The sequence below is a fragment of the Rhamphochromis longiceps genome, linkage group LG12 (genome assembly GCF_057381845.1).
Source record: "Rhamphochromis longiceps isolate RC_006_pf linkage group LG12, R_longiceps_female_GT1.1, whole genome shotgun sequence".
In the NCBI taxonomy this organism is placed as follows: domain Eukaryota; kingdom Metazoa; phylum Chordata; class Actinopteri; order Cichliformes; family Cichlidae; genus Rhamphochromis; species Rhamphochromis longiceps.
The window spans coordinates 20,199,466-20,216,158 of NC_140568.1; the positions used below are offsets into that span (position 1 = coordinate 20,199,466).

The 16,693-nt window shown below is 45.7% G+C and overlaps 1 protein-coding gene across 4 annotated transcripts in view; it reads left to right on the forward strand.

Annotated features, from left to right (window-relative positions):
- Positions 1–16,693, forward strand: part of dtx1 (deltex 1, E3 ubiquitin ligase) — a 53,343-nt gene that overhangs the window by 30,362 nt on the left and 6,288 nt on the right. For 3 of the 4 annotated variants that reach the window (XM_085425122.1, XM_085425123.1, XM_085425124.1), the window contains 6 exons: positions 2,599–2,660; positions 2,777–2,938; positions 10,702–10,763; positions 10,871–11,029; positions 12,340–12,504; positions 16,516–16,605. In XM_085425122.1, the coding sequence (XP_085281248.1) occupies positions 2,599–2,660; positions 2,777–2,938; positions 10,702–10,763; positions 10,871–11,029; positions 12,340–12,504; positions 16,516–16,605 (700 nt within the window). The remainder of the gene's footprint in view (positions 1–2,598; positions 2,661–2,776; positions 2,939–10,701; positions 10,764–10,870; positions 11,030–12,339; positions 12,505–16,515; positions 16,606–16,693) is intronic. The other variant, XM_085425125.1, reaches the window with a different exon arrangement.

The window sequence follows — 16,693 nt, forward strand, 5'->3', positions numbered from 1 at the left end:
CTCTGAATTTGACTTTCTGACATAAGGCATTTATCAGAGCTGCACATCGCTGTATTTTTTTGTTACACTCCAGAACAAAAGCAAGCTGATCCCGGTTTCTGGCCCGCTGGTGTGAGACGCAGCGTATTTGAGTCCTTCCCAGAAATGCAGTGGCACACATCGGCTTCAGTCAGACCTCGTGTCCCTTTGTTATTGCACTCAGCTTATTGAGCGGCTTCCCCTGGTGTAAGAACCGAGTCCCTCACTAATATCAAAGCGCTGTGTTGATGCGGATTTGTGCAGTGCCTAGAGCTACAGGGTCTGACACTTCACTCCTTTCATACAAAGAGCAAAGAGACGTGCGCAGGAGTGTGTGTGTGAAGGTGTGTGTACGTGTTTGTAGTCAATAAACTGAGAACTCTAGTGATTCAGTGAGAGCACAGCATTGAACATCCGGAGATGATGGCTACCTTTAACTCCACGTTATTTGAAACATGGGTTGGTTTAGAAGTGTAGCAGGTTTGCCACAGTAACCACAGGGATGAAGGTAGTTAGTGCACACATTTCTTTACTAATCACTCCTCCGACAACTGTGCGGCTTCGGAGCGTAATGACTCTGTGCTGCAGTCTGCCCGCACCGAATGCAGGCCAGGTGTGCCACTCTTTCCACCGGCGCACCTCCCTCAGCCGACCTGCCCCACTTCTACGTCCAAGAGCCGAGCCATTATCTACACCGCACCACCACAGTGAGCTGTATTACAGGTGTCTAAGGTTACCTTCCTAAAAAGAGAGAGACCCTGGCTTTGTTCAAAATATGTAGTGCTTGAGAAATTTATTAGACCAACACACAGGGTAAGGCTGATGCCCCAGCTGGCCTAAGTTAACAGCATTGGTAATTACCAACATGTTCCTGTAATGGTTGTCCATCAGTCTGCACAAGCTCTTGTCACACAAGTTTGTTTGTTTCCTGTTAAACAGTTCTTCTACTCTAGATGATTTCTTCCATATAAACACTTTGTCTCTATCTTCACTTGTTGCCAAAGGGCATTAAAGTACAGACCTATATTTTTTTTATTTCCTAAGTGGTGAAATACAAGCTTCATTTTATTCCAGAATCCCATTAATGATATTAATTTCTGGAGGTCTCAATGGAGACATGATATATGATTTTCCCTTGGAGCCACCATTCTCAAAATATCCTCACATCAGTTCATATTGTGACCTAGTCTTCACGGTTTCTTCTTCTAATGTCATTCTTACCATCAACTCTAATAATATTAAAACAATAAATCTAAAAATGAACAACGGCTTCCTTCTTCGTAAAATAATATGTATGAAGGCCTAACCAAGTGTCCTAGTGTAATTTTTGCAATTTAAGAGGAATTTAAATGGTTATAAAACTTTATTAGAATTTTTTAGTCCTCTTTTCCACCTGTTTGGAGTCTAAACTGTTAACAGGAATAAAAATGTGTGGTTTGAAACTATCCATTTCAAAGTAAAGTGCTTGTTTTCATCACATTGTCTCACACTGGCTTACGTTTGTTTTTTTATAATTGTCTGCTGTCCATTGCTTTCAAATTTAGTAAAATTTACAGGCTGCTTCCTTTAGGAGTCGCCATAGTGGATAACCTGCCTCCATTTTATCCCCGGTTTCCTCTTCTATAACACCAACCCTCTGCATGTCTTCTATCACTACTTCCATGAACCTCTGCTGAGATCTTCCTCTTTTCCGCCTGGAATATGGCAGCTCCATACGTCCTTTGTCCAATACATCCACCATCGCTCGTCTGTACATGTCCGAACCACCTCTGCCTTGCCTCTTTAACTTAAACGCAAATCGCTTGACCCAACCTGTCCCTCTCATATACTGACTTCTAATGCTGTCTATCCTCGTAGCTCCCAATGAAAATCTTTCCATTTACCCGGGCTTGGGATCAGCACTAAGAGTACATTTGAGTACACCATCACATTTGGTGTGATTTTATTTATTAGGTGTTTTTTAAAGGGCAGTGTAATCTCAGCTTTAATAACTCTTAGTTTGATGGCTTTGTACTTTTAATCCAGGGAAAGGAAACGTGTTCCTGTGCTCTGCTTCGCTCGGGGAAATTTGCGCGCTCATATTAATGCCCCTGTTTTTGCCCGCTGTGCTTCATAGATCTTGAAGAGTGAGCAAGTCAACTGTCTTTGTCGTCTGTGTTTGTCATGAACTTCAACCTCTCCGAATGTCATCCTGAATCAGACTCTGCGGCAGCGCTTTGCACAAGTCGAGTTGTCTCATCCTACTGCAGTTGTCTTCGTCTTTGTGGTGAAGCACATTTGACATTTTAGCTTGAGTGTTTTTCATGCCACGCAGAGCAGAACTGTCTGCTGCTTTCAGGTTTTTCAGCTGTGGCATAACAAGCAGTTGTACACAAATGGGACCGTTTACCATCCATTTTAGCAGTCGCAGGGTCATTTACAGATTATAAGCTGTGTATTAAATGGACCCGCATGGCGAGAAGCATCTGTCTGTGTGATGTGAGCAATTCTCTTTGTAGAGACCTTTGAGTAAGGGACTGTAACAACACTGTACTTATAATATTACTATTTTTATGCCTTTTCATTTCTTTTTTCTTAAAGGGTTCCTGCACTCCCAGTTAAAAACTTGACTGGTTCTGGACCAGTGCACCCAGCCTTAGCAGGTTAGACCAAATCTGCTGTGCAGCATCTGTTTAGCAATCAGCTATAAATGATCGTTTTTGCTGAGATGAGTAATGTTTGTTTATTTTTCTGTGTGTGTGCCCTACCCATGCGTCAGGTATGACAGGTATCCTGATGTGCGCTGCAGGTCTGCCCGTTTGCCTGACTCGAGCACCAAAACCTATACTGCACCCACCCCCCATCAACAAGAGCGACATGAAACCTGTGCCAGGAATCAACGGCATGCGCCGCAAAACCAAGAAAAAGCACCTAAGAAGAGGTGAGACGGCGGGACCGAACAACAGAATGAATTCAGAACAACAGCACTGTAGTTTGTAGTTTTATAATAAGTGAAGAAATGAGAAATGCACAGATGAGAGAAATCTGCCAACCACTGACAGACCATCTTTGTTCTGCCAAACTTTGCGACATGTTTCTGTCACGATCTGGTACAGGGATTCAAGCGCAGAGCGGTAAGGTATCTCCAAGGTGTGGTTTATTTACAGTGCAGTGCAATATATGTACAGTGAAGGGATCCAAAACTCCGGGGGGGAAATCACAGGGTAACTCGCTCACGTCTTCTTCTCTCACACTCACACACTTTCCCGCAGCAGGGAGGTCGCAGGTCCGGGGGGGGAATCTGAAGCAGACGAGAAGGCAGGTCACCAACTAATCACAAGTCACGGATATGAAACACAAGAGCTGTGAGAACACTAACGTTAGGGGTACAATCATCCAGCGACGAGAGGATCTGTGTTCCAGCCTCAAATAGTGCTCCCGGTGATGATGGGTGAGTGTTGTCAGGTGTGTGTGTGGGCCAAGGGCGGGAGCCCACAGTGAGCTCCGCCCAGGCAGAGAGGGAGAAAACAGCAACAGCAATTGTAGCCTTGTGGGGCCGACCGGGCAGGCACGGAGACCATGACAGTACCCCCCCCTCAACGGGAGCCTCCCGGTGACCCACCAGGCTTACCTGGATGCCTGCGGTGGAAGTCCCGGAGCATGGCACCATCCAGGACAGCAGCTCGAGGCACCCAGGAGCGTTCCTCTATCCCGTAGCCCTCCCAGTCAACCAGGTACTGAAAACCCCGACCCCGGCGCCGGGAGTCCATGATGCGGGTGATATTGTAGACCAGCTGACCATCCACACGAGCCGGGGGGGCGGCACAACGGGCTGGAGAGCACCGGCTTGACCTGAGACACATGAAAGACATTGTGAATGCGCATGTTGCGCGGCAGCTTGAGGCGGACAGACACAGGGTTCACAATGGCCTCAACGGGAAAAGGGCCAATAAACTGAGGAGACAGCTTCTTCGACTCAGTCCGTAGCGGCACAAAACGGGTAGCCAGCCATACTCGTTGACCGATGGTGTACACGGGGGCCGGTGTCCAGTGACGGTCAGCGAGGGTCTTGTTCCGCTCCTTAGTACGGAGCAGGGCAGCCTGAGTCGCCCGCCAGGCACGACGGCACCCGCGGAGGTAAGCCTGTACAGAAGGAACGGAGTGCTCACCTTCGATGGCCGGGAGCAAAGGTGGTTGATAGCCCAGGGACGCTTCGAAGGGAGACTTGCCTGTGGCGGAGGATGTGTGGCTGTTGTGGGCGTATTCGATCCATGGAAGCTGTTCACTCCAGGTCGATTGGTTGTGCGAAGTGACACAGCGGAGGGCAGCTTCCAGCTCCTGGTTGGCCCGCTCCGATTGCCCGTTACTCTGTGGATGGAAACCGGAAGACAGACTGACCTTGGCCCCCAGTGCGGAGCAGAACTCCCTCCAAACACGGGACGTGAATTGCGGCCCCCTATCCGAGACGATGTCCTCGGGGATCCCGTGAAGACGGAACACATGGGAGGTGAGGAGCCGGGCCGTCTCCAAGGCCGAGGGGAGCTTCGGGAGGGCGACGAAGTGTGCAGCTTTGGAGAAACGATCGATAATGGTAAGTATGGCGGTGTTACCAGCGGAGGGCGGCAGGCCCGTGACAAAGTCCAAAGAAACATGGGACCATGGTCGAGCTGGTGTAGGGAGAGGCTGCAGAAGACCCGGTGGAGGGCGGTTCGAAAGCTTATTCCGGGCGCAGGTTGAACAGGCGGCTACATACTCCTTGGCATCCCTAGTCATAGCAGGCCACCAGAAGTAACGTCGGAGGAACGAGCAGGTGCGGAGGACCCCAGGATGGCATGAAAAGCGGGCGGTGTGAGCCCACTGGAGAACCTGAGAGCGGACGGCTGAAGGAACGAAGAGGCGACCAGGTGGACCAGTGCCAGGATCCGGTTCGGTCTCCTGCGCCTCTTGGATGAGCCCCTCGATCTCCCAGGAGATGGCTCCAATTACGCAGGCGGCCGGGAGGACAGGCTCAGGGTCCGAGTCCTCCCCAGTGATGGAGAATTGCCTGGACAGGGCGTCTGGCTTTACGTTCCGTGTTCCTGGCCTGTAGGTGATAGTGAAGTCAAAACGAGCGAAAAACAGTGCCCACCTGGCTTGCCGGGAATTGAGACGTCTAGCCGAGCGCAGGTACTCCAGATTCTTGTGATCCGTCCAGACGATGAATGGTTGTGCTGCTCCCTCCAACCAATGTCTCCACTCCTCCAGGGCCAGCTTGACGGCCAGAAGCTCCCGGTCCCCGATGTCATAGTTACACTCTGCTGGGGAGAGACGGCGAGAATAAAAGGCACACGGGTGCAGCTTACCGTCCATCTGTTGAGACAGAACTGCCCCAACCCCGGAGTCCGACGCGTCCACTTCCACAACGAACTGCCGTGTAAGGTCCGGTTGCCGGAGTATGGGAGCGGTGGTGAACCTGTCCTTGAGCAGGGCGAAGGCTCGCTGAGCGGCAGAATCCCACTGGAAGGGAACCTTGGGAGAGGTGAGTTTAGTGAGAGGGAGAGCGATTCTGCTGAAATCACGAATGAACCGTCTGTAAAAGTTGGCGAATCCCAAAAAACGTTGCACTTGGCGGCGATCAGGAGGAGTAGGCCATTCCACCACAGCCCGCACTTTCTCCGGATCAGTCCGCAAGTCCCCCTTCTCGATAATGTGGCCCAGAAAACTCACTGACGCCACGTGGAAATCGCACTTCTCCCCCTTCACAAAGAGCCGGTTCTCCAGAAGGCGTAGCAGGACCTGCCGGACATGGACCTTGTGCTCCTCGAGTGTCTTAGAAAAGATCAAGATGTCATCCAAGTACACAAATACACAACGGTTAACAAAATCACGAAGGACATCATTAACCATCGCCTGAAACACTGCGGGGGCGTTAGTCAGCCCAAGCGGCATCACGAGATACTCAAAGTGGCCCCGATGCGTATTGAACGCGGTCTTCCACTCATCCCCCTCCCTGATGCGCACCAGGTGGTAAGCGTTGCGCAGATCCAGCTTGGTAAAGACGGTCATGCCTTGAAGCAGTTCAAAGGCGGAGGAAAGCAACGGCAAAGGGTATTTGTTCTTAACAGTGATCTGATTAAGGCCCCGAAAGTCAATACACGGCCGCAGCGAACCATCCTTCTTATCCACGAAAAAAAACCCAGCCGCGACAGGGGAAGAGGAGGGGCGAATCAACCCTGCCGCCAGCGACTCCGAGATGTAACGCTCCATAGCATCCCTCTCAGGCCGGGAGAGGCTGTACAGGCGGCTAGACGGCAGCGGAGCTCCAGGAAGAAGATCGACGGCACAATCGTACGGGCGGTGCGGGGGAAGGGACCGCGCCCGATCCTTACAAAAAACATCCCGCAGATCATGATAAACCCGCGGAACCATCGAGAGGTCCGGGGCGTCCGACGGCGAGGCCGTGGGTGGGAGCGAAACGGGGGAAGCCGCAGCCCGGAGGCAGTTCATATGGCAGGCCACACTCCAACCTAGTACGGCACCCTTCTCCCAGTCGATATGCGGGTTGTGGAGGACAAGCCAGGGGTGACCCAGAACCAGCGGAGTGAGAGGAGCTTTAAACGAAAAAAAACAAATCCTTTCTGCGTGATTGCCAGAGAGAGATAATGAAAGGAATTCAGAAACATGAGTGATGTCAGGCAGGCGCTGGCCCGACAGTGCGTGAACGCGGAGGGGGCGTGACAGAGGCTCCAAGGCGATGTTCAGTTTGGCGGCGAGTGAGGTGTCAATAAAGTTCTGCTCAGCCCCAGAGTCAATGAGAACGGAGAGAGAATGAGAAACAGTCCGAACACGCAGAGTAGCCGGCAAAAGAAGCCTGGGGAGAGGGCTTTCACTCGACAGATCGCCCACCAGCACCCTCACGATCACTGGTGAGCGCGCCCTTTTGCCAGCGTTGGGCAGGAGGAGACAGAGTGGCCTTTACGGCTGCAATAAACGCACTCACCGGAGGCAAGACGGCGCTGGCGCTCCGCGGGCGACAGCCGTGAGCGCCCAAGCTGCATGGGCTCTTCCCCATCCCCGGTGTCGGCGTCACACGACCCATGGGCTGCAGTAGGGGTCCCACAAAAGTCCAGCGGGGCATGCCCCGAACGCGCGCGTGCGCTCCGATGTGCGCGCACCTGATCGTCCACCCGCATACACAAAACCAGAAGCGCATCCAGGGAGGAAGGCAGTTCACGGAGCATTAGTTCATTCTTTATTTCCTCATTAATATTAGTGAGCAATGCACTTTTAAGGGCCTCTTCCCCCCATTTCGCCTGTTCAGCCAAGGTAGAAAAGTCAATAGAAAAATCAGCCATGCTGCGTTTACCTTGTTTAAGCGCAAGCAAGCGCTGGCCGGCGGTGGCAGTTGTGGCTTTCCTGTCAAACACACCTTTAAACTTAGTAAGAAAGTCAGAAAAGGTGATGTCCGGCTCCGCCTGAAGCGCAGCTTGAGCCCAGGTTAGAGCACGGTCCTGGAGTAACTGGACGATATAAGCGATTTTCGCACCATCAGTAGAAAAGGTTTGCGGTTGCTGGCGAAACTGAAGGGCACACTGAGTGAGAAAACCAGCACATTTATCAATCTCTCCCGTGAAAGCCCTGGGAGTAGGGAGGAATCTGTCAACGTGAACAGGTGGCGCGACACTTACAGCTGGAACTGGCGCCTCCAACGGAGGAGCGGCGACCAGAGGAGCGGCCGGTAGCGGTGTTAGCCGAGCCACGGCCTGTGTGAGGTTCGCGAGCTCTGCTCGAAGGTGAATGAACATCTGCTCGTGGCGTGCCAGCATCGCGGCCAAAGCGGCGAGGGTGGGAGTCGAGACCGCTGGGTCTGCTGAATCCATTTCCGTGGCTGGATGATTCTGTCACGATCTGGTACAGGGATTCAAGCGCAGAGCGGTAAGGTATCTCCAAGGTGTGGTTTATTTACAGTGCAGTGCAATATATGTACAGTGAAGGGATCCAAAACTCCGGGGGGGAAATCACAGGGTAACTCGCTCACGTCTTCTTCTCTCACATTCACACACTTTCCCGCAGCAGGGAGGTCGCAGGTCCGGGGGGGGGGGAATCTGAAGCAGACGAGAAGGCAGGTCACCAACTAATCACAAGTCACGGATATGAAGCACAAGAGCTGTGAGAACACTAACGTTAGGGGTACAATCATCCAGCGACGAGAGGATCTGTGTTCCAGCCTCAAATAGTGCTCCCGGTGATGATGGGTGAGTGTTGTCAGGTGTGTGTGTGGGCCAAGGGCGGGAGCCCACAGTGAGCTCCGCCCAGGCAGAGAGGGAGAAAACAGCAACAGCAATTGTAGCCTTGTGGGGCCGACCGGGCAGGCACGGAGACCATGACAGTTTCAGCCTTCTGAGTGTTGAAACTGCAAAATAAGCCACCAAATAAACTGTTGAGGGATCCATAATTGTTCCATAAGGTTAGCAGTGGCTCAGATTTCACCCAAGTTTGCTAACAGTCAGTTTGAAAAGCATTCCTGTACCTTTCAAAAAGCTCATATATGTATACAGTAAAATAACAACTTCATAAATGTAACACTACATTCAGATTGATACATGAAGACACAATGAAAGGCACAGTTACACTGAGCCGGTTCGAAAGGGCATCTGGTGTATAGTTGGAGAACTCTGGGCCTGAGTAAGTGTTGGTCGATGCAAGCAGTGGAAACCACAGACCTCCCCGGGGAGTTTTTGTATTAATTGAACAGTCAGACTGTTGGATTTCTATCCTTGCACTGCACTTGTCCTCTTAGTCAGTCCTTCAAGCATCTCACCATTGTGAACAAAGATTTTGTTTAGAGATACACCAGTTTGAATTTCCTTCAACTGTGACGTGCCGGTATCAGTATCAGTAAGAACAGCATGCGCCAACAAAAGCATTCCTCAATGCATAGTGTTATTTTCATTATAAAAGAAATTATTAAAGTTTACAAAAGCAAGTGCAACAAATGTCAGGTACTCACATCATCCGCTGTGTTTATAACGTCACCAGATAACAGCCTTTTTTTCTTTCCTGCTTCTTTAGCTTTAAACAATTTGCCTTTTCTTAGCTTCTTTAAAATCTCCTTGTTCAGTTGAGAGATGGTGATTTAAGTATCCAATTAGGTTTGTTGTTACAACAGTTTTTTGCGGTGGTCCTTATTCAAATTCACCAAAATCAAGCTTTTAAACAAAAAAAACCCCAAAAAACAAGAGCCTATGCTAACAGCTATGTGAGACTACCTTTGGGTAAGGCCTAGAGCTAAGCTAAATGCTAACACAGCTAATATATCCAGACTGCCTGGTAATAGCTAGCTACTGTAGCACTAAATATATAGTTATTAGTTTTGCAAGTACACTTGGCCTTAAACTAGAATTTAAAACATGCTATTAGAAGGTATCTTTTATATGAATGTATTACTATCAAGCCAAGTTGTGCGAAAACTTTAAAAATTGCAAATTCATGACCATATATTTATTTTAGCCTCAACAAATGCTGCAGACTATTACAACACGTTCTCACTCCCAAAACGTAATATTTGATGCTAGGTGACAAATCGTCAACATATTACGCTTCCAGACACCCACCACATCCCAAGTGACAAGATCAGAAAAATGAGGAAACATGAGAACTGTTTGGAATCAATCTCACATGTTCGTTCATTTTACTTAAATCACTTTGGAAAACGCAGTTTAACGTCATTAAAGTGCTGGCAAAGGTTAGGGATAGGGTTAGGGATAAGGTTAGTGTTAGGGCTGGAATACATGGCTGGTACATGTATTACTGCGGGACTGTCATTCAACTGGATTTCATCCATAAACTGGTGCGTAGCATTAGAACGCGGAAGGTCACCTTTCACATACCTCAGGAACGCCACGGGATGTGACAAATAGTCGGGATGTTAGGCCTCGGGAGTGAGAACGGGCTGACTATTACCAAAAAACAGCAAAACTAATAAAATAAAATAAAATAAAATCTTCTGCTGTAGTAATTAGAAATTATTGACCTTTCAAATGTTACTTCAGGTAACAGACAAATATGCAACCTATGTGTTTGTTTCTGATTTGATTTCTATTGCTCTGCTTTCTGCACCCAGAACAATCAGAGAAGTGAATGAAGCTGTCAAATAACAACAGAGTAAAATTATTCTTAATTAATTTATTAACTTTTTCTCTGTCTTTCTCCTCCTTTTTTCTGTTTTCACCTCTCCTTCTCTTCACACATTTCTACCTCCTGCATACCCTTTATACCTGAGGATTTGGGGGGGACAAAAGCTGTCTCCTTCCCTCACTACTCTCTCTGCCTGTGTTCACTGGCTCTCCCTCAAATGAACAAACAAAAGCTCGGGGGGGGGGGGAAAAAAGGTTGCCTGTAAGCGTATTAGGGATGTAAGCTGTGGGTGTGCTCTCAGCCATACCAGCCTGGTTGCACACAGGGATTATGAGAGTGTGGGGTTGCCAGTGTTATGTGGCAGCTTCAAGGTGACCTCCTCTTGAACATCACTAACATGTGTACTGTTTCCACGTGCACACTTTCTTTTATTGGTAAAAAAAAAAGAAAGAAAAGAAAGGCACATGGGGCAGAGTAGTCTCTGAGACTGATCTGATGTTATTCTCTTGTTTTTGAATAGTCAATTTTCTCTTTACTCACACTTACCTGTGGCTTGTTCTCATGACTTTTGTGACTTATTTTTAAAAGGGAAAAACCCAGAAGATGTGGTGCGACGATACACTGAGAAGATTAAAGTGGTGCCAGATGAGGTGAGAATAAAACCCATCGGTGCGCATATTCAGGATTTAAGTTGCTTCATGAGTACAGTCATGTAAATGTCAAATGGCAGCTCAAGTATTTTGGCCCGCTATTCCAGGACTGTACCATCTGCATGGAGAGGCTGGTCATGTCATCCGGCTATGAAGGCGTCCTGCAGCACAAAGGCATCAAGCCAGAGCTGGTGGGCAAACTTGGCAAGTGTGGGCACATGTACCATCTGCTATGCCTGGTGGCCATGTACAACAATGGCAATAAGGTGGGTAAAAGCTTGCGAGCCAGACGCTGTTATGATGTCACGCTAGGCTCAAATTCTAAACTCGCGATGTCTTACAGCTCGACGGGGTTGCACGGCACTGGCAGATGATGGCCCTCGATATTGCTGCTAACAGATGGAAAGCTTATATAGCCTCATCTGATCAGTCTTGACAGCACAGTATTTTGTAAAATTACTTTGGACACTGATGTTTGCTTGCAGGAAATTCAGATTCACTGCTTGCAACTGCAAACAAAAGAACACCATGCTGCACTGTTGGTGCTCCAGAACAAAAAAATCAAGACAAATCAAAGTTTCTATTGTGCATTTAAAATACCTCAGTTCACCAAAATGCTGTACAGTTTGTACAAAATACACACTATACACAAGGATCACTAAATGAACAATAAATATACAACAGAAATGTAATAAAACAAAGTAAATAAGTCTGTTTTTGCACAATAAAGCCAGGGAACTCTGCTCAACTAGACGTGAAAGCAAGAACAAATGGGTCTTTAGAAGATTGGGAGCCACCACTGAAAAGTCTCAATCACCTCTAATTTAAATCCTTGATCTGGGAATTTCCAAGAGCAGGTCGTTCGTAGATGTCCGTGCTCAGCTAAGAGTCTAGGGTTTCCAAAGTTCTGTTAAGTAACAGGGTGACAAACCATGAGGTTTAAAAAGAAGGAATAAACGTTTAAACTGGATCCTGAAATGGAAGTAAAGCCAGTCTAAGGAAGCCAATATGGGTGTAATGTGATCACACCATTTTTCCCCTTTAAATAAAAGTGTGAATTACAAAAGTAACAAAAACAACAAACTTCTTATTTACATTTTACTGTAACAATCTATGCAGATGATTCTACTTTTTATTTGTCCAGTTTTTAAAATTCCCCTCTTTGAATTTAGATTTTTCTTTAAGCTGCGATAGGTGATATTGCTGTACTACATTATAATAGATGTGTAAATCCTACTGTGGCTCCAGAAAGAACTGCAGTGGTGTATTTTTTCCCAGCTCTACTTGGGGATAAAGACTAACAACTCCTGAGAAAAATATGTTTTTTTATCCACTAAATATTAAAATATATTTACCAGTTAGTTCCTAACATCGTCTATCTGCTGTTTGGAATCATTCTATTTGAAATTTAAAATGAGCAGAAACAAATAAAAGGCATTTTTCAGTCTCAATATTTGATATATTGTCTCTAGGCTGAAAAAAAAATTGCAAATCATCCATTTAATTTGGGGTTTTGGAAACAAAGTGGTTTAATTTTATTGCGTCATTAACGTCAAATCATTATTTTTCTCCAAAGCAGGATGGCAGTCTTCAGTGCCCAACGTGCAAAACCATCTATGGGGAGAAAACAGGCACGCAGCCCCCCGGGAAGATGGAGTACCACGTCATACCACACTGCTTGCCAGGCTATCCAGACTCAAAGACCATCCGCATTGTCTACGATATTCCTGCCGGGATCCAGGTGAGAGCCGTCTCACTTCACCTAATCCACCACCCTGCCTTTCTACCCTGATCCGCTGTCTCTTGCCTCTAAATCTGTGACCTTTTACAACTGCTTATCCGCTTAAGTTGGATGGAGAGTTACTCACGCAGGAAGCTGAGGTGTCGGGATCCTGAGGAAACAGCATTTTTAGGAATTAAGCAGTGATTCAGGGAAAAGACAAAGAAGTATCTAAGAGTAATTCTCTCTCATGGTAAAGGCTTATGTTGTATAAGAAATATATAGAGTGAAAACATGCATGTTTTTTTGTCCTTATAAATATAGGCATACAAGTCTGCCTTCCCTTAGTTGATTTGTCTTTCAGCTTATACATCAAACTGATTAACATTAATAAGAAAATTAAACAGCTGGGATTTGCAATTGGATTTCACCGGGTCTGAGCTGGTGGTATTTTGGCTGGTATTTTCTCCTGACTCCTGAGATGAGCTCAAATTGAGTCAATAAGCTGACCTTTTTCCACCAGCGGAGAAGGCATAGAGCCCCCAGGGATAGCGCTGGGGGTCATCTGACCACTCAGATCAGCATAACAACACAATACACTATTGCCAGGGGACATTACTGTAGGTCTGTCTTTTTCCCCTCCTGCAGTTCAGCCTGCACTCTAGACAACATGAGTGATCATCATAGATGGTCAGGTTTACACTCTGTACTCTGTGGACGATAGCAAAATAATTGGGTGAGTAGGGAAGTGGTGACGCTGTGCATATTGTCCATCTTCTTTTGCCTTTTCAGTCTATGCCAGCACCCAAAACTGTATGCTGAAAATAGTAGCACACTATAATGGGCTTTATACTTGTACATCTTTAATAGGTTAAAGTGTGTTCACTTCAATTCAGTTCAGTTTTATTTTACATAGCACCAAATCACAACAACAGTTGCCTCAAGGTGCTTTATATTGTAAGATAAAGACCCCAAAGTAATACAGAGAAAACCCCAACAATCACACAGCGCTTGGTGACAGTAGGAAAGAAAAACTCCCCTTTAACAGGAAGTAACCTCCAGCAGAACCAGGCTTAGGGAGGGGTGCCATCTGCTATAGTGGGAGGCGGGGTTAGGGGAAGGAGACAGGAGACAGGAGAGAGACTCAATGTGGTTTACAAAGATCATCAGAGGAAGTTCTAAATGGTCGAGAATCTAACGCTCTAACCTTCTGAGCTTTTGGTGTCACGAGGGCACCTACAAGATAGTACAGAATGAATGGAGAAATGTCATTTCTGTTGTTGGTGGTGTTGATTTTTTTTTCTTTTTTGTGTAGTTGTAGTTAATGTTAATGTTCAGTTTTTAGATTTAAATTGAATTTTGATTGCACCACAAGCCACTTTATGGCATGAACTATTTTGATTTCATGCACAAATAGAGGAGCGGCAGAGAGTTTCTAGCTGCCTGGTTGGAGTCTGCCATGCTAATACTTTTTGTAGTTACCTTTTAGTAATAGGTGCTGATGAGGGGATTGTCCTCCCATAAACCCAGCACTCGCTGATGAATAGATGTCTTAATGTTTGTGAACATCAGAACAGTTTGAGAAAAACAATAACATTTTTAAATATTGATCTTCTTCCCAGTGTTTGATCATCACAAGTAGCAAGTAGCGCTATGATCAAAAGGACACATTTCTGCATCCCACACTAGAAAAAAGTTCAAAATCAAACAGATTTTCTTGTTAAAACCAAGAATGCCATCCACTGGTTGAAAAGCCCACACTACACTGCCGATGTATATGTGAAGAAAACTAAATGAGATTTAAAGATCAGCCTCTTCGAACATAAAAGCAACTTCAAGAAGAAAGTTGAAAGAAGCCCAATGACATTTTATTTCAACTGCCATCGTGTGTGATCTCCTTAAAGACAAACTCGAGACCTACATTTGTTACAGAGACGAGAATACTGGCTTTGTGTTCTATAAATTGAAAACGCTAAAGGTTCAAATTAAGGATTAGCATTGAGCTGCTTTTTGTAATTCCAGGAAAACACATAACAACACTAGCACCCTCCTTTTAACATACTTTGTGTGACGCTATTTCATTTAAGTACTTGGGGTTCATCTCATTTGTAGGCCCAACAGGGCTATTTCATCCAGCAAGTGCAGTAGATGGTGCAATATTCCTGCAGATTTACATAATACACATGTAATCAGTGTCATGGTATTGATAGTTTATGTTTATGTATTTGTGTCGTTTATGTTTAACTGTGACTGATGACATATCACTTTATCATTAGTCCACCTGGACTAATGATGGCTTGTAGCTGAAACCTATTTGTTTTGGTCTTTAATGAACATTAAGAAGTATACTCATCCGTGATCAGTTAGTATTAGTGCCGTGTACTTTACATTGGTACAATACTCGAACCAATGTAAAGTAAATAAAGTCAAATACTGATACTTTTAACCTATAAAGGCTATGAGAGCAGTGTGCCATGACTTATAAGATGAATCATCAATTTACAAATTATGAACACATTTTAATGTGTAATTAAAAATTATTGTGATTTTTAAAAACACATCTTTCAGCTTTTCATGTATTTTGAAACTGGGATTTGTTGGAGACCTGGAATGTAAACGTGCGTGTCTCTAAAGCACTTTGGGTCAGCTTCTGTTGCTTACATTTGCTATAGGCTATACATAAAATAAACATGACAGTCACCACAAACACAAAGAGGTTCAGACATGTTTTATAATGCATGTCTGAGGTCATTTTTGTCATTTCCAAAAAAAACATGAACAATCCAGTGGACTACGTGGTTCCTTAGAGGATAGGAACCACGTATTGATCACATCGTGGTAGTATCAACCTGATACTGCTATCGATGCTGTATTTGGATCGATCTGCCCACTTTTAGGCAGCACACGTTAGCAGGAAGATAGATTTATGGTTAAAATTGGCTTCGTTGTGAGAAAAAACAGGATATTAGTCTCATTTCAGTGTGATGATATAATCAATATTTTACTTGCAAAAGCTAAAATATAATTTCTATTTCTAGATGCAGGCATAAATCAGTCACTCCCATTCATTGGAGGCCACATTGCACTCCCCCTTTTGGGGGAATTACAGCTATTTTCGGTGCGCTGGGATTAATCAAAAGTGGAATGACTCTCTCTGGATCACCTCTGATGTAACTTTTGAACCGTATGCCTGAGTTTCGAAAATAGCATACCTCTGGAGTCACTGAAACGAGCTGAGTTTAAAGAGTCTCGTGATATCAGTTTCTGCTTTATCTAATTTTATTTAAAAAGTTTCTTCATCTTTTGGCCACACCTGTTTTTTTTCTAACCATCTCGGCACTTCTTTCCAAAGACTGTCAAAAAATGAGTCATGAGAGGGCAGCACAGAACTTTTTTCCTGTTATTGCTTACAGCCAGCTTTTAGCATGATCTGATCAAGTTGCCATGGCGACTGTGCCCTGCTGAACTACCTGATTCCATCAAAGCTTCTTGCAGCTTTATTTTTAGGTGGTATTATATTAGTGGTACAGTGAAAAGGGGCCTTATAACCTGTCCAAGAAGTGTGCTTAATAGAAGCACAAAGAACACACAAAAGACCGGGAAAGGCAAATGTGTTGTTACAGCAACCAAAGCCTGGGAATATTACCAAAATGTAAACATAAAAAAGGAAAATGAAATAGGAAAATGGACAAAAAACAAGAGAAATTTGTTATAACAAGGCTGCTTTAACTGTGTGACGTATTTTTATTGATAAGGTTGAGGGAATTGGTGGGACCCTGGCTTTGATGAGCTACAAGATTTTTATTTCATGCTAGTGGTTTCAAAGCACTTTATTTTGACAGAGACTGAACATATTACTGCATATTGAAAGTAACATAGTTCCCAGCTGATTATTTTACAAAAGCCTCGTTTAAGCGATGTGAGCAGTAAAGCTTGTCCTGTGGGTGCTGTTGACATTTCCCACACAATTAAGTCATAATTGCAAGTGAAGGCGTTGTAACTTTTGTTTTTTCTTCTTGACATTTTCACCAGACCAATGAGCACCCCAACCCTGGGAAGAAGTTCAGTGCCAGAGGGTTCCCTCGACACTGCTACCTCCCCGACAGTGAGAAAGGCAGGAAGGTAAGCTGCGACGCAGCTCCCAGACGGAAACACCGGGCTTCCTTTTGTGGAAGCGCCGTCACAAACCATCCTCTCGTTCTTGTCTCAT